This window comes from Hippocampus guttulatus, chromosome 12, assembly GCF_054856545.1.
Source record: "Hippocampus guttulatus isolate MCC_2025c chromosome 12, RoL_Hgut_1.0, whole genome shotgun sequence".
Lineage (NCBI taxonomy): Eukaryota > Metazoa > Chordata > Actinopteri > Syngnathiformes > Syngnathidae > Hippocampus > Hippocampus guttulatus.
Genome location: NC_141272.1, coordinates 20,793,775 through 20,812,475, shown reverse-complemented (window position 1 = coordinate 20,812,475; position 18,701 = coordinate 20,793,775). Strand labels below are relative to the sequence as shown.

The window sequence follows — 18,701 nt, the reverse complement described above, 5'->3', positions numbered from 1 at the left end:
ACAATACTGTTTGTGACTATAAAATGGTTGAAATGGTCAGCTAAATGAAATGTTGCATAATGTTCCTGTCAAAGCTTTGAGGTGCCTCACTTGTTTGACAGTCATCCTCAAGAAGTATTTTTAGAATTTTACTGAACCCAGTAAATATGAGAATTTTCTCAAATTCACACTCTTTAGAGTAAATGACGCTAAAATTAACATTCAAAGTCTTTGGTGGTAAATATTAGTAAGCTAACTGAGGATGTTAGAGCATTGTAACAGAATTTCAAAGCAGTACAAAGTGGCAATGTCATTATTATTAGTAGTATTATTAGGACGGCCCAGTGGGGGAGTAGTTCGCGTGTCAACATCTCAGTGCAGAGGTTGTGGGTTTGATCCTGGCTCCGTCCTTCCTGTGTGGAGTTTGGATGTTCTCACCATGCCTGCGTGGGTTTTCTCTGCGTACTCCGGTGCTCAGAAAAATGTTACTGATTTTAATAATAATAATAATGCATTTTATTTATAAGCACATTTCAAGACACCCAAGGACACTTTACAATAACAAAAAAACACAAAACAATCCAATACGGGTTGAGCAGCGGCAGCCAAACGCGCCAGCGTTCACTCAACCCGGAAGTCAGAAAGAAACCACAAGGGAGGGAGAGGGGGAGAAAAAAAAAACACGCTCGAACTATCCTCATTTTGAGGATAATTTCAGTGAGGCAAAAAAAACAAGCATATGACAGTTACAACGGGTCACAAGACATAAACAATGAAGGCGGTGATACAAGGGAGTCTATGTGCGCGTGATCGTCTGGTTGTGTGTGCGTGTCAGCCTTCAGCTGGTACGTCAAGGTCTTCTCATGGAGACAGTCCTGGCATATCAGTCTATGGCCGAGAAGGAGGGGGTGATCGTGGGGGACGAGCTTCCGTGCGTACTTTCATCAGGGGAAGGTCGAGATAGCAGATGTTGTTTTGGTAGCAGGCTGCCCAACAATTTAAGACAGCCTTGAGTCTGTTGCTTATGTCTCTTAAGTGGCGTAGATCAGCCAAATCCGTGATTGTTTTCAATTATGAGCACAGATTCCAGTTTCTCCAAGTTGTTGACCATCTTGCAGTGACGCTCCAAAACCGCAACAGTTTGTGGTTGAGCACAGTCTGAGTCTGAGTGTTGGACATCCGCAATATGCCATCCTTAGACCGGCAGCCTCTTCACTTCCAACAGAGCCGCTCCTGTCGGTTGAATTGTGCGATAGATCAGGACACTGCAAACACCAAACAGCAGGATACCTGTTATCGGAAGGCTGATAATGTAGATGTCATCCACATCCTCAACGGACAGTGTTGACAGGCACACCATTCTCCGCGTCCAGGGATCTCGGGTGTACCCAGCAGCAAAAGTCCCCGAGGGGCAAGTAGGCTCCCCACTGCCTGCTCTTCTCGTCGAGAAAATTTTGTCAATGGCATCGAGAGACCAGCCAACCAATTCCATGTTTGTTTCTAGGATGAAAATACGACAGGAGGCTAGGAAAAGTCAGACAAAGACAGCACATGGACTGAGTGGCAGGCAGGGAAGGGTGGTGGTGGTGGGGGAGGGGGGGCTCCAGGAGCAGAAAGCAAAAGTGTCCGCCTTCGTCGAGAGCCAAGTAAAAAAAAGATTTTGATGGGCTTAACATTTGTGATGACATATCTTGCTTGGCAAAATAATCACAATTTTATGGATTTATTGTGCTGTTGAAAGAAAAAGAAATAAAAGGCCAAGTTGTGCCCTCTACATTTTTTTTTCACAAAGTAGCCCCAGTTTAATGTTTCACTAAGATCTTCTAAAAGTTGGAAAGATATTAATCAAACAACCTAGAGAAAGTCTCTGGAGACCTTCTCTAAACTTAACAGGAAGTTGGCCGTTTTCTTTCAAATTGTACCTAATTTATTTTCTATTTTGTAGATGGCATATTTTATTGAAGTAGCATTTAATCTGATGTACTTTTATTTTAAAATATATCCAACTCCAACATGCTAGTACCCCAACGTTGGGCTGTGAGGGCCCTTGATACCTGCTGGCAGCTCTGGTTTGTTTTGTTATTTCATTTCAATTAATTTTAAATATTGGGATGAAGTTAATATATGTGGCTATTAATTGAACCATCTGACCATATTTTTCATCTACACCTGGGAAGTATTATGAATGAGAACTAGGTCCCGTACTGTATGTAAGCTGTTATTGTGAGTCTTGTAAACTGTTTTTCTTTTTTGTTGTTTGTGTTTTTGTAATTTATTGCACTTTAAAAATGCCAATGGAGTTCCTAATGAGTGAAGAAATATAATGTAATTATTTAAATGAATGACATCATATCATATAGCATATGATTCCTCACCCAATAAGAATTGATAAGGAATTGTATCGATAAGCAAAGCAATTGGAATCTGTAAATCCTTATCAATTCATATCCCTAAGAGAGAGAAGGATTTTAATTATCATCATTCCCCTGACTTCCCTACATCATCCAAAAGTTTCTTCAACAGTACAAGAAACTGATGAGCAAACAGTGTGACATCTTGTAAATCATAAAGCCTCTGAGATTCCACCAAAGCCTTCTACTTTTTATACGTCCATGTCTGTCCATTTACTCAGCCGGGGGCCTGGGAGGCTTTCAACAGGCTCAATATAGCTGAGGGTCACTGTTAGGGGTAGTCCACCCACCACTGCCATTTCTATCAGTTTTCTAAATGCATCCATCACACTGACTATTGTGTTCATTTGCCAACTTGCACTCCAGGGGTAAACATTCCAGGGCAAAATGTTGTTCCCGACCACTGGAAGGAACATTTTTCCAAATGATATGTAACAAGACCAATCGAAGCACTATCATTGGGAGGGCTCAGTGAAATGCAGTAAAATTGTCAAATTAAGAAGTCTTGCTGAGTGTTTTGCTCTGCGAGGCTTTTAGGGACAGAGTTCACGCTCAGTGGACCATAATTGCTGCTGGGAAAAGTCCCATTTATCCCCTCTCTTGTCCCCTCTCGATTGTTTATAGAGCACAATGACATATCTGGATAAGCACAATAAACACGGGAACACACTTCCAATGTGTTGTATGAAGCCACTTCCACTGAAGTTTGAAAGTTGTGTTCAATATAAATAATAACAGAATTCAATGCTACCTCTACTTATGAAATCAATTGGTTCTGGAAGAAATTTCTTAACTAGAAAATTTAGAGGAAGTAGAGACGCGTTTTCCATGTAATCCAGGGGTCGGGAACCTATGGCTCGCGAGCCATATATGGCTCTTTTGATGAATGCATCTGGCTCGCAGATAAAAAAAAAAAAAAAAAAAAAAATCTTGTTTGTTTATTAATGCATCCATCGATCAATTGTTCACTGCTTATTTCCTGTTTGGGCTGCAGTTGGCTCCAAGAGCCATTTTGATTGGATGATACTGGCCAATGTTGCCATTGCTGTGGAAACAGGTATACGCCCCCTTTTGAATCAACCCGCTCGGCCATTAGCTCAAAGCTAATCCGTAGCGAAGAAGATGGCGAAAAGAAAAAAAAGATGAGTTTGGTAGACTTCAGGATGAATGTACCGAAGGATTCACCTTTGTGGAGAGAACGGGTTCTGCGGTGTGTCTGATTTGCAATGACAAAATACCATCGATGAAACGCATTGCGGCACTTTGACACGCCCAATGTACGTTCGCATCAAAACACTGTGTGAGAGACAGCCGAAAGGAAGCGTGCAAGCTAGCCAGCGGTAACTTCGCGTATAGACCCGGCAAGATGACTTTCATTCCGATAGTGTTAAGGAGTTGCGAATCACGAAGAGTGGCCAGTGGACTCGTGCAATAATAACACACGTTCAGATGATCACTTCAGGCATATTTATTCTATTGCCAGAACAACTTGGCAGCACGGCGTAACACGAGCCGTGCCCATGAGCGTAGCGTCAGCTAACAAAGGCAGAAGTTGCACTTACATGAACATCCGGCCTGTCCCTTAACAATAAAAGCAGTGAGCAAGAGCGCTACACATAAATCCTGAACACCCCCACGCGCTATTAGCTCACTGGGTAAAACAACAAAAATGTATAACATAACATATTCACAGTTAACACTTTCCAAAGATTTGCATGGCAACATTTTTCAACTTTTGTTTAATCGCTGGTTTCGTCATCACATCAGCTACCATCTCGTCAGTTGGGCAATACTCGAGAATGACTGCCTGTAGTAACCACACTCCTGACGGAATGATATTTCACATCAATATGTTTGCATCTCTGTCTATGAATGGGGTTCTGAGTCAATGCAATAGTGCCTTGATTGTCTTCATACACTTTTGTTTTTGCATATTTGTAATTGTCTCATCCATTTAGTAATTGTTCCAATTAAAGACACTTCTGAATAGCTGAAGCCAAAGATATGTACTCCGCTTAGCATTTAGAAAGTGCTACTGTCTGTTGTTTTCTAGTTTTCCATGAGATGAGAGAACTTCCTTCACATTGTTAGCTGCTAGAATAATGTCATCCACCCATACAACAAGGATTCGTTTTTCGCCTTATTTCTTATTTCTCAACCAGGACGAAAAGGATTTGTTTTTCGTCCTGGTTGTGTCTAAGTAACACAACCAGGACTTTCTGGTTGTGTTACTTCCTCTTTTGATTCAAAACTAACATAGTCCCTGTTTGCAGTTTGAAATCCTGCATTTGCCTCACTTGTTTGAGTTTGTTTTTGCTTTTGTTTGCGATCTTCACTAGCCTGTGCTTTTGGAGCTTTTCTATCTCTGGGTAGTAAACTCGATAGGCTGGGCTGTTTTTATCGTAACCTACAAAAATGCCTTCTTCACATCCAGAGTTTCGTTTTCCCTTTTCTTGTCTGTAACTGAAACAAACAGATCCAAACGTTTTCATTTGAGACACGTCGGGTAGCTTTCCTGTCAGTAGTTCGAAAGCTGTTTTCTGAGTTCTCCTGTTGTAACATCTGTTTCTTATGTGAGCTGCTGTTTGAATAGCATAGTTCCATAAAGTTTTTGGTAACTTGCTCTCCAAAAGTAAACACCTAGCCATGTCAAACAATGTTTGCCAACCTCGCTCAGCAGTGCCATTCTGGTGTGGCGAATAGGGTGCAGATGTTTCGTGTCTGATTTTATTCTTTGTCAGAATCGATCGAAAGTCTCGATTTGTAAACTCCGTGCCATTGTCGGAACGAATGCACTTGACTTCTCCGTAGGGTGCTACACCAGCTAAAAACTTTTCCGTAGCTAAAACTGTATCACTTTTTGACTTTAGAAAATACACTAGTATTGCACCAGAGTAATCATCTGTAAAGGTCTGTGCATACTTGTATCCTTCTAAACTTGTAGTTTTCATTGGACCTGTCAAGTCAGTGTGAACAAGCTCAAGTGACTTCTTTGCCTTTATGTCTGGTTCTCTACTTCTTGTTTGAGTAAACTTGCCTTGAGTACAAATCTCACATATCTGTTCTGGTTTTGTAACATTCCTCTTAATGTCCATACCTTTTACCACACTCTGCATTTTGACAATATCCTCAAAATTACAGTGACCTAGGATCTCATGCTAGGTTTGTACATCATGGCATACGTTATACTGATCATTGTTATCAACAGTAGGTAGGTAATACAGCTTTTCATACTCATTTATCTCAAACTTATTACCGTCTTGGGTGATCGTGTGACAGTCTCCTTGTCTGAAGACTACCGTTGCTCCACCACCTGTAGCTCTGGACACCGAAAAGATGTTGTGGGGGTACGAAGGCATGTACAGAGCGTTTCTCAGTTGTGCTCTGTGCGCTTGTCCCTTGCCGTCCAGAAGATGTATCACAGCTGTTCCTCTGCCTTTGGCCATTCCACTGCATCGCATTCCATCAGCAAGCTCCACTGAATGAGTCTCGCGTTGGAATGTTTCATCGAAGTTAATGAAGGTCCGCTTGTCGTTCACAATATGGGATGTCGCTCCAGCGTCCACCATAATGCCTCTCATTATTCTTGATTTGGATTTTGAAGAAGAATAGTCATTGTTGTCTTCCTCTGTGATTTTTCTCGCTGTGTCCTGTTTCTCCTTCTTTTTACACAATGATTCCTGGTGTGTGTTGTTCTTGCAGACACTACACCACACTTTTCTGGTGCATTTTCCTGCTCAATGCCCTTTTAGTCCACATTTAAAACATGTCATGTTCGAGTCATCACCTTCTCCTGAGTTGTTCGTGAACTTCTTGAAGCTTCTTTCTTGCCGCACATTTGTTTTCATCACATTGTCTGTGGTTTCGGCTGTCGTGATTCTCTCAGACTCTTCATAAATACGCAACCTTCTTTTGAAGTCAGAAAATGTCACATTGTCTTCATTCTGCGGAATATGTACGGCCAATGGTTTGTACACATCTGACAAACCTCCAAGAATCATGGCTATTATCAAACCGTCACTGAGAGTCTCACCAGCATCGCGAAGCGCTGTAATCAGGTGCTCTGCTCTGATTCTGTAGTCCAAGGCCGACTCGTTTTCCGCTTTATGTAGCTTTGTCAAAGACGTATACAGATTGATGATCCGTGGCTGACTCTTCCCTGAGTAATGCTCTCTCAGTATTTCCAGAGCCTTCCTGCTATCTTAGGTTGCTTCATGTCTAATAAGTGACAGGCTTTTATCATCAGTCAGTCTCACTAGTTCAGCATAGCAGTCTTGATTCTTTACTCTCTCTGCATCTCGCTGTTCCTGGCTGATGGGTTCATTCAAAATAGTCTCTCTTAGCTTCAATGAGTGTAGATGTCCCAAAAATCTCGTTTCCCAAAGATCATACTTGTCTTCAGATCCGTCGAAGAACATTTGTGGGGACAGGCCTCCAAAAGTACAAGCCGCCGCCATCTTGTCACTCCTCGTGCTTCAAAAACGTGTCTTTAGCAATCTTAGCTTTAGCTTCTCCACTTGCGTTATTTTCCACGCTGTTGGTAGCCTTTTACAAAATTGCACTCTCAATATGAATTACAAGCTCCGTGTAATGTGCCACGTTCGCTTTACTTGTCTTTCTTTGGCTCATATCTGCCTTCGCCCCTCTTCATGTAGTAGCTTCTGTTAACTCCATAAGGGAGCCTCTGGCTGGCTCCACTTGCCTCTGTGCCCGGGCCCATAACCTGTTAAGGAGGTGCGAATCACGAAGAGTGGCCGGTAGACTCGTGCAATAATAACACACGTTCAGATGATCATTTCAGGCATATTTATTCTATTGCCAGAACAACTTGGCAGCACGGCGTAACACGAGCCGTGCCCAAGAGCATAGCGTCAGCTAACAAAGGTGGAAGTTGCGCTTACATGAACATCCGGCATGTCCCTTCACAAGCAAATATTTTGCTTTTATGGCTCTCTTAGTCAAAAAGGTTCCCGACCCCTGCCCTAATCCATTCCAAGCCCCCCAAAATTCAGAAATAAATATTTGTAAAGCATAAAAATGCATCACAATACATAACAAATACATGTTACAATTATATTATTGCGCAATAAATGAGAGTTCTGTATAATGTAAAAAACAAAGCATAAAGAATAAAAATGGTCATTTAACTCATCGTTTTTTTGCCCTCTTCAGTTCATGTTCTCTCGCAGAAGCAGTTTTTCCTGGCGTTTTATAAAGAACTGATCCAAGGACATTTGCTTTTGTCGGCTTTTAACAATAATCCGTAAATGTCCATGGCAAACATCAGCATAGTGAGCGATCGCCCGACTGGTGAACATTTTTTCTGGTTGATTCACATTTCCGTAAAACTATCGGAACACCTCATGGCCCGAGGGGCGAATGACGAGGAGGCTGCAAAGATACATATCTATCTATTTATCTATCTACACACATAGAAACATACGTTAGAGGTCCCTCTTAGCCAATGGGATGCCAGGATGATGCTCGGGAATAACCAATGGCAGAGCAGCTATAAGTATGTTGCCTTGAGGAAACTCAGAGCTCCGAGTATGATGGAAAATGGACAAACTCAAAGTTATCATCTTTAAAAGTTTCATTTTGTTGTATGCTTGGTTCACCTCGGGCGTGTGTGCTCTCGCAGCTTGTACACAATGGAGCACAGAGAATCAAGGCCAAATTGAAGGTGCTTGTTAACTGATAATACAGGATCTGCCCCCACTGTGATGAGAATGTCCTTGAATAAAGTTACAGTTGTCTCAATTTGTGGAGAAATAACAAAATACCGTATTTTCACGACTATAAGGCGCCATTAAAAGTCTCAAATTTTCTCCAAAATGGACAGGACGCCTTATGATGCGGAGCGTCTTGTGTATGCGCTGAGTTCCAACACCTGACTGACAGCCGACACACTGTTTATATAGAGAAAAGGCGGAAGTGACTGTGGACAGGCATGCGGCAAAGAAGTCGGCCAATCAGTGAAGGGTGGGCGTGTATATATACATATATGGAGCGAGAGAGAGAGAGAGAGAGAGAGAAAAGGCAGACGTGAGTGAGGACAGGCATGCGGCGAAGAAGTCCGCCAATGAGTGAAGGGTGGGCGTGTAAGTGGACGCTAAAGGGACGCCACAAGCAGGTACCAACACCTGTATAGAGTGTGGCTATGTGCATTGTTGCAAAACAACTTCGGTTTTGGTTTCTAAGAACCCCCGAAAATAAATTCTACAAAGAGACACACCTACGAAGCTCAGTTCAAACTTCAAGCCATCGGTTATGCTTTTGGCATGCGTGCCCATCTCACAGCAGCGGTGAAAAACCAAGTCAAGCAAATGAACTCTGAGCTTGCCGTTATTCCCGGAGGCTTGACTAAAGAACTCCAACCGCTGGACATCGGCATCAATCGGGCGTTCAAAGCAAAGTTGCGACCGGGCGTTCAAAGTAAAGTTGCGAGCGGCATGGGAACAATGGATGATCGATGGCAAACACAACTTTACAAAGAGTGAGAGGGCAGCGCTGGGCGAGTTACGCCACAATTTGCGAATGGATTGTGGCTGCTTGGACGAACATGTCTGCTTGCACTGTTGTTCGAGTTTTTGGCAAAGCCCGCATCATGTCTGTGGAGCCACATGGCAATGAGAGTGACTCTGACAACGAGAGGGAACACGGCATTTTTGATGGATTACCGGTATTTGCACAATTGTTCAATTCTGATACAGAGGATGAGGACTTTGATGGATTTCTGGGTGATGAGTGATCGAAAAATGTGAGTACATTGTACGATGGCTAAATAAAATATAACGGAATTCAGTTTTGCTTCCGTTGCCTTTTTAAAAACGTGTTTTTAGCTTGTATCTGTATGTCTTGGCATGCTACCGTATGCTACAAGCTAACGTGTTTTTAGCGTGCGCGCATGCATGCCGTATGTTTAAACTGGCGTATGTTTTACCACTGTAAAACTGCGCCCAATAATACAGTGCGTTTTGTCTATGTGTCAAATACAGAAATAGCACCCATTAATGAGACTGCGCCCAACCATACGGTGCGCCGAATGGTCGTGAAAATACGGTACCTATTGTTTGTACAGGGAGTTTTCTTGGTCTAAAAATGTCTACTGAGGGGCGTATCGGAGGGCCGGCCGAAAGCGCGGCATGCAAACGAGGGAGAATTTTGTCTGATATGTTACTTGAAATTTGCATATGTTCCCAATAAAATTTGGCATGGAGCACAGAAAGTTGAGTTTCAGTTGGAGAAGCGAACACTGATTGGCTTCATCGATAACTGAGCTCCCTGCCGGCAGCAAAGACAATCTCTTCCTGAGTCTGTTTGTTCAACTTGTTTGAGGCATATCTCTGACAGAGTAGCAGCCCCTCCTGTATTTTTTACCTTTCGTATCTTGAAGTTTCTTTTGCAACATGAGGCAATATTTTCCTGTTGATGCATTTCGTAACTTGAAAATTTCATATGAAGAGACGTTCATGAGTCGAGGTACCACTGTACAATGCTTTGCAACCCATTTGCAACCTATATTTAACTGAAGGCACAACAACGACAAGAAATTTTATGTTCCAACTGATCGACGTCATTGTTTTGGGCAAATCCTGAACTGACAATTTTAAGGTTGCAACACTTTCCCAAAAAAGCTGGGATAGTAATCCTACAGGTGGAAAACAGAATTGATTGAAAGTGTGTGCTGTATGTTTTATATAACAGTCAAACCATGAACATTTGACAATGTCATTTTTAATGAAATTGCAATGCATGCCATGCATACTGATATTCCATACTCAGACCTGTAAAACTGAACAAAACTGGGCCTCCTGGACTTTTACTGCAGGAGTGCTGTATGAGAACATTCAGTACCAGGAATATATGTGTTTATACATTTTGAAATTCGTAGCAACAAAAGTGGAATATTTACTTCTAGGCATATATGTTATTGATTCCCCGCCACTATTCTTTGTGCTCCTCCCAAAGCAAAAGTAAGCCACCCCCTCAGATGTCCCCAAGCAAGTCCAGTGGAGGGGAGTTCTGTATCGCTGCCATCTTCGCCTCTTCCCGATCATGGTTCATCACAAACCCCAACATCAAAAGAGAAAAAGGTTAGGTTTACTCTTGACTCACAAGCACACTGTCGAGCCTCTTAGGGTACATGTAATATGAATAGAAAATATCTACATGGCAGAAAGCTGTCACTTTTTTTAAACTGCACTGCATTCCACATTATTTTATCACAGCTATCTTCATAGGTATTTTCTCAGAGTTCCCGAAATAGTACCACAAATAACAAAATAATAATTTTCAAGTCATCAACCACGAGAGCAGGGGTGGAAAATTCTGGTCCTCAAGGGCCACTATGCTGCATGTTTTAAATGTCTCTCTCCTCTGTCACAGCAGTCCCCAACCCCCGGGCCACGGACCGGTATCGGTCTGTGGGTCATTTGGTACAGGGCCGCACAGAAAGAATAAAGTTATTTATTACTTCTGTTTTATTCATTTCGGAATCTGAAAAATGTTTTATTTTGAAAAATTACCGAATTGTATGTTACATCCGTCGACAGTATGTCACTCTTGCCGCACTCAAACCTTTCTCGGTCACGTGACAGGTTACCCCGAAAATCAAACCCAGGAGATAGCAAAATGAGTGAAAAACAAACGTCTTTGGGAAGGGGAAAAGGCCCAGCCAGGAGACAGAAAAGGAGCCTACGACTTTTAAGAAAAAGAAGGCTACATTTAATAGACAGTATCAGGAGTTCTACTTAAAATATGGCTTTATCTCAACGGGAGTATCCCACGCACCAAGCCCACTCTGTGTAACATGCGACGATGGTAAGTCATATTTTTCATGCACTTTGTATTTGCAGAGTATCTTATTTTGAAGGCATGTTTAAACGTTAACAGAAAGGGCCAGATAGCACATTCGTCGTGTCATGATTCGTGTTTCTTATGTTTAGAAAATACCACAGTTTTTATGCAGGTCTATTATATTATTTTGTTGGCTTTATCCCTCTTTAAAGGCCGGTCCCTGAAAATATTGTCATGACACCGGTCCGTGGGACAAAAAAAAAACATGTAGGACAGCGACCCTCAAGGACCGGCGTTTCCCACCTCTGCGCCAGAGTGTAATTTAAATGTATAATTTAATGATAATTTGTACGTAATTGAAATAGGTTTTGAACAAACCTCTCCATGATAACCGTGTTAAAAAAAACTGTCATAAAAATATAAACAACAGGTTCATCTCAGATTTTTAAAAATAAGCCATGCAAATGGCAAGTTTCAGGATTTTCAAGTCGGGGGAATAATTTGAAAGTTTTTAAACAAAGCTACCAAAGAACTTCCGGTTCCGGGTCGCTGTGCTGTGGTTGACCGATCTACGTTCAGAGCGTTTTTTTCTTACTTTTCTTGCTTTTTTCCACATTTCTCACCTACACTCCCTGCTTTTTCCTAGCGCCACAGGCCCATGTTACCTCAGCGCAACTGTTCGAGCTATTAATTCCGCACTTTCCCCCTTTGATTATCTTTTTTCATTCATTCGTTAGCCCGGTGCTAACGGCTAGCTAGTGCGACAGCTCGCGCCTCCAGCTCGCCCGGTGCTAATGGCGAGTGCTCCAAGCCAGTGCTAACGATAAAAAAACACTGCACCTCCACATTAATATTGGCTCACCACAACTTGAGACTCACGCCAAATATGACCATCAACACGAGGGAACAGCTGCTGCTTCTCAGAGACGTCCCGCTGCCGGTCCCCCCGCTCATCGTCAGGCTCCCCGACGCCATGTGCATCCGCGGTGCGCAACTCAACTTGGCGGCCATTAGGACCCAGAAGAAAAAAAACAGACGGAGCAAAAAAAAAGAAGGGAGGACTCCGGGCAAGGCTGCAGCGCGAGGGCTAGGGAAAACATGCACTGTTAAACACAGAAGTGTGTCCCCAAAAACCCCATTTACGTCCCCTCGACACCAGAATATACGTGGCGGGCGTACGTGTGTGTGTGTGTGTGTGTAGGGGGGCTGACATACACAGTTTTTCTTGAAAGGTCTATTTCATGCAAAGCTTGTGAAAAAGAAAACCATGAATCACGAAAAATGCATGTACAAGGCAAGGAAAAAATGAACAACATAGTCTGTCAAAAGGACGAGGAAATCCAATGGTGAGAGAAACACAAAATGAACTACACTATAACTATGAAACTTAACTATACAATAACAAATTAAGGCTATGGCAAAAACGAAGAGCAAGAACTTCAGCGTCGAGAGAATTGGACTTGGTACGTGGAACATGAGCAAGGTGAATAATCAGACAACGACTTGACAGCAAACATTACCATATTTTCCGCACTCAAGGGCACACCAAAAAGTCTTCCATTTTCTGAAAAGCTCACGAGCGCCTTAAAATCCGGTGCGCTTTTGTAACGGTCATTACGGTAATAAGTCGACTCCAAGATGGCTGCTTCCTGGAGACATGCTTCCAATGTTATAACTTGCTGTTGGTTCAGTGAACTGTGTCACTGCTTTATTAAATAAGTTTGTGTTGCAGCTCCGAAAAAAGGAGAGCTGTGGTGTTAATTTTTAAGTCTTTGTCTGTTTCCGTGCCTTCTTCCGTTTGACTCAAGAGGCGTTCAGGACCGCCTCCAAAAAACATAAACTCACGACTACTTAAATGAAACTACAAAAATTGAAAATGATACATCAAAACTGAAAAGCAAGCGAGGATATCACAAAACAAATTCTATAGCCCCCCCCCCCTACAGAATTTATATTGTGATTTCATCATTTGTGAATACACAACAAAGGAATAAATAACTATGACTGACATCTTGTTGTGTTATTTTGACTTCAATATGGTGCTGCGAGAGTCTTTCCAGCAGCTCCTATTTATTTTGTTACTCTCATAACTTTGCTGCTGTGAAGTGGGAATTTCTCCATTGTGAGCCTATTAAAGGTTTTCTTATCTTATCTTGCCTGATCGTACTGTTGGAGCTACGATAAAGGAAATGCCAATGCATTTTTCGAAGGCGGTCATGAACGCCTCTCGAGTTGACCAGAAGAAAAGGAGACGGACAAAGACGCACCTGTATTTGTTGAAAAAAGGAGAGCTGCGGTTGTGGTTTTATTATTTTTTTAAACGCAGACTTTATTAATGGTTTTCACAGTCTCAACAAATAAAGGTACTGTACGTCTTTGTCCGTCTCCGTGCCTTCTTCCATTCCACTCGAGAGGTGTTCATGGCCGCCTCCCAAAAACGTAAATTAATTCTTACTTCAATGAAACCATGAAGAAAATCAAGCGAAGAAATCACAAAATAAATTCTGTAGGGGGGGATATAGAATTTATTTTGTGATTTCCTCGCGTGAATTTCTGTTTTGATGCATTATTTTCAATTTTCGTAGTTTTAAGTACAGTAATAGTTAATTTTCATTTTTCAGAGGCGGTCATGAACGCCTCTCAAGTTGAACGGACGCCTCTCGAGTTGAATGGAAGGAGCGTAGCACCATCTAATGGACGCATTGTAGATTGCGCCTTATAATGCGAAGCGTCTAATGTATGAAAAAAAATTACAAAATAGCTATTCATTGAAGGTGCGCATCATAATTTAGTGCATCTTTTAGTGCGGAAAATACGGTACTTAAATAATCCCAGAAGTTGATTCCAAAGCAAAACAGCTGCATTGCTGGAGGGAACGCAGGTGCACTCCAGCTGGAAATCAAACATTAACAAAAAAAAAAAAAAAACAGATCAAGACATGACACTGCTTTTTATACGTTGTTTTTCATCTTGTTTTCAGATCAGTCAAGGCAAAGCATTGTCGACTCACTGTACATCATCAGTTGCTATGGTAACTTGGTAGAGCATGTTCTCGAACCTCGGCCAATAAGCACTGCGCAAAAGATAAGCGATGACACTGCTTTGGAACTTGGTACTTCCCCGAGGGCATGCTGGACTTTAGCAAGGTGACACTATTTTGTTATCAATTTATTTATTTACTTAAATTTTCTTAGTTTTAAGAAAATATAAAATGAGACAGTAATGTTCATTGTGGGGTTTTTTGTTGTTTTTTTTGTATTCCAAACAGAACACTACAGTGGAATGAGCTGCAGCCACCCTTCAACTCCAACCATCCATTAGTTTTGGCCTGCAATAAAGTGCAATACTTTCAGTCCCTTTTGGCAGGTAAGACTGATTATGGTGGCATATTATCCTAAAAATTCAGAGATTGCACTGGTACTGTCACGCTGTGAGGTGGTGGTGGACCCCAAACAGCAGGCAGGAGGGAGGAGCAGGGTGAACTTGACAAATTGTATTTAAACACAGAGAAAACTAAATCCAAAACAAACAAAATCCAAAGTACCAAAAGAAAACCATGACTGTGGCAAAAAACTAACAGGAACAGAACCATGACAGAAACAAACATGACAGTTACAAGCAAACAATCAAACAACGACCCGACACGGAGTGGTCGTGCTGGGAGTCCTTTTAAAGCAATAACGACATAACGACCTGCAGGGGGAGCCCTACAGTGCCACCTGTTGGTCACAAACAGAATCATGACAGGTACTTTGTTTATAAACTTCACTCCGAAATGATTGGAACAGTGAGGTCAACATATTCTGTGGACCGAAAACATTTGGTTTTTACATCTAAAACAGGGGTCTCAGACTTGCGGCCCGCAGGCCAACTGCGGCCCCCGGGATGATAATTTGCGGCTCCCGTCTTAATATGAAAGATGAATATTCGATGCCATCAAATGATGGCATGGAGGCAACTATTATACAGGTTGTTGCTTGGCCTCTTTTTTGTTCATGTATACACACACTTACATGCACACACATTCATATGTACACACACAGAGTGATGATTTCAATTTCATGCATTTTCCTGTTGTATCATCACAGTCAAAGGTGTTTTAGATGGTTGATCCTTTTGCTTCAATATCAGGCTGTCTTAAAGATCAGAGAGCAGGTATCCTCACATCCTTTTAAATCTCCATCTGAAATGCCACATTACAAATGCAGAACAAGCTTCCATAATATGAAAAAGTCCATCCCCTGAAAGGATATTGCCCTGTAATTATACACAATATGTGTAATTAGCTTTACAGAGGTTTCAGAGCAAATGATAGCTGTGCTTACTCCAGTCTTTGTTGTCATCTTGACCAACTTCTGTCTGATTCAGGTGTAACTGGTAGTTTTTTTTTTCATGTCTGCTACATGTGTGCTAATATTCTCTGCAGATGTCAGAGTAATGAGGCCATGTTTGAGTGATGTTCACAGGCATCATATTTCACCATTTTGTCTGCCAAAATGGGCACTGGAACTGAACACAATGAATATTTCACATTGCTTTTGAATCCGATTATTTGCCACATAACAGCCATGTTTTTTTTCATTTTCCAATCTCGTCAAATGTGACCAAGTAAGGCATAACTTTTGGCTCCAAATTCATTGGTGTATCCTTGCCATCTTCCTTCTGGGACAGCGTTCTTAAAACAGTACCACTTTTAACCTGACCTTTGTCTTGGCCGTCTTTCTTTGTCATGTGATGCATCTCAAGCACATTCTTAACATTCCGTTTCTTCGCATGATCCCTTTGCCAGCCTTATTTTTGGTTGTGTCCTGCGGGGCTAGGCAGTGCTCAATGTATGTAGCAGCACAGAGGGACTGTCCTCCGAGACAAGTTTCTCCTATGGGAGACCTAATAAAAAGTCAAATCAAAAATCAAAATCAGTGCAATGAAGAAGTCATTCTGGGAGAACAACAATAACCAAATAAAAAATTACAGCCCAGTCATGCACCCCTTATCCAATTGTATTTTGCAAACCATTACAGTAAAAATGGGCCTGTTGAAAACTAAACTGTTCTTATTAACTAGGTTGAGTTTACATTGTGTTATGCAATGGCAACGGCATAACAATATTATTAAGTGATGGGCAGAGGTTGGTCGAGTACTGTAATTGCCACACACTTTCAACTCTGCACCTTATTTAATGAAGCGGCCTAGATAAAAATGTTTATATTGGCCGCCAGGGAATGCTCGAGCATAAAAGGTAAGAATGAGACAAGTGGCTATGTATGTGTCGAGGAAGACACTACCATCTGTCACACTGAAAACAACCGGCCATGATAGAGGGAGATACTGTTTTGGGCTGGACTGCATCCGCCAAAAAACAAACAAAAAAAACCGGGAGCTCCCGAAAGACATTGTCATGAAAGTTGACACCAAAGCGTAGATGGTAGAAAGCTTAAAAAAGGAATGGTTGAACGAGTGTTATGGCAAGCGATTATTTTTTTTTCATCGAAAAAAAAGCATTCGTCGGCGGTGAACAGTGACATTTTATGTTTTTGTTTTTTAAACCAAAAACCAAAAAAAAAAAAAAAAAAAAAACACCTACCTGCCCTGAAGAGAAAAAGTCATTGGCGCCCCTTGTTAAGTCACAAAGTAACTGTGGCTCACAACAGTTTTGGGAAAGCTGAGTTCGATTTCACAGGCAACACACGAACGAGCACTACGTTTGCTGAATTAAAAAAAAAAAAAATCATAGCTAGAATCTGTTCGTCAAAGTGATGTGGGCTAGAAAATCTCAAGAAACAAACACATCATGCCACCATCCAAAGAAATTCTCGAGGAAATTCGAAAAAAAAACAAACTCTTGATCAGCCAGGAAAAGCCATTTCCAAAACTCTGGGTACAACCAGGAGTGTTTGACCAGCTAAAATTACTCCAAGAGTGCGATGACGACGCATCCATGAAGTCGTAAAAAAACCTAGAACAATATACAAAAAATTCCAGAACTCGCTGACCTCAGTTCAAGTCAGTGTTCACGACTCTAGCATAAGAAAAACACTGGCCAAAAATGGCCTCCAAGGAAGAGTTCCGAGGCAAAAAACACTGCTGTCCAAAATGAACACAAGGTTTATCTCACATTTGCCAAAAGACATCTTGATGATCCTCAAGGCTTTTGGAAAAACATTCTGTAGACCGACGAGTCAAAAATTGAACCTCTTGGGAGATGAAGTCAAGATGGCGCCCGAGTAGGCAGCCGTCAGCAAGTGCTCTCATGAGCCTTGCTTTTTTTTTGTTGTTTTTGTGGTTGTTTTGTCACTTTGTGTTGTTTACGTCGTGTGGACCTGATGTGGACTTTTTTCAGCATTTTTTGGCCACATCATTCATCAAGGAGGAGACTCTGTGCTCGGTGGTTGCGCCTTCTCGGCAGCGTGGGTATACCAGAACTGTTTTTGCCTGGGAGGAATGTCGGCGCCATTTGACTGTCGTCGCTGGACAGTCCCGGGGCGCTTGTGTCTTGCGCCTGTAATGGGCAGCATTTTTCACAGCCCCGCTTTGTTCAGCGGAGAGATTGGTGCTGTTGAACGGTCTGCGGCTGGATGGATGTAAGTCTTGAGGAGCCGACGATGAGAAGAAAGGAGCGTTAGCGCGGAGCGCCGATGCGGATTTGGAACTGGGAGTCGCGGCTTGGAGTTTGAAGCGGATTACGTGGGACAGGAGAAGTGAACTCATCTCTTTTCGTCAATGGACGCTACAGCTTTGTGTTTGCTTTCAAAACTTAGCTTGTAGCAGATGTGTGCACATTTTCAGCATGACGTCTCTGATCCACTGGTGAAAGGACACTTTGATCCTCTCCTCTTTCATCTAGAACTGCTTCAGACAACAAAGTGTATGCAGAAAAGTGGTGAAGATTGCACGACTGTCTGTGTCCTATGTGTTGTGTTGTGTTATTTTGACTTCAAAATGGCGCCGCGAGAGTGGCTGCCTTTCCAGCAGCTCCTATATTTTGTTGTTCTACTTCTTCCTTTCATAACTTTGCTGCTGTGAATTGGGAATTTCTCCATTGCGAGACTAATAAAGGTTTTCTTATCTTTTCTTATGTGCGACCCGTTATGTCTGGGTTGAAAATGGCACGGCGTTGGATAAAAAGAACATCATGCCAACAGCAGCCATCTCGTTACCTCTGCGTCCCGCGTCCTAGACGCATAATTTTCCTGCGGGACGCGCAGTTCCAAATAATGTGCGTTTTTGGGACGCAAGGACATTTCTCAGTCAAAACAAAAAAAGAAACTACGGCAGGCCTGAGGATTTCACGGATACGATCGTTACCGGTAGCGTGTCGTTTCCGTGGCGTCATTTTGACAGTACCGAAAAATCGTTTAACCATAAAAGTCACTGCACACGAGTTGACTGTACGCGATCAAATCTCTCCTGTGTGATCAATGCGATTTCACTGTGCCTGTATGTGCGTTTGTGGTGTGGTGTGGAGTGTGAGTATGTTCCTTCTAATTTACTTTCATTTTGTTTTGTTTTCAG

General features: G+C 42.1%; 1 protein-coding gene and 1 long non-coding RNA gene across 5 annotated transcripts in view; one reads left to right on the top strand and one right to left on the bottom strand.

Annotated features, from left to right (window-relative positions):
- bcas3 (BCAS3 microtubule associated cell migration factor) overlaps positions 1-18,701 on the top strand; it is a 342,963-nt gene that overhangs the window by 95,990 nt on the left and 228,272 nt on the right. For all 4 annotated transcript variants that reach the window (XM_086126139.1, XM_086126141.1, XM_086126140.1 and 1 more), the window contains exons 17-19: positions 10,362-10,486; positions 14,170-14,335; positions 14,458-14,555. In XM_086126139.1, coding sequence (XP_085982265.1) covers positions 10,362-10,486; positions 14,170-14,335; positions 14,458-14,555 — 389 coding nt within the window. The remainder of the gene's footprint in view (positions 1-10,361; positions 10,487-14,169; positions 14,336-14,457; positions 14,556-18,701) is intronic.
- LOC147197786 (uncharacterized) lies at positions 472-5,745 on the bottom strand. Its single transcript, XR_015102504.1, has 2 exons — positions 5,647-5,745; positions 472-1,244 (listed from the first exon to the last, which is right to left on the bottom strand). It is a non-coding gene; the product is annotated as an uncharacterized LOC147197786 (long non-coding RNA).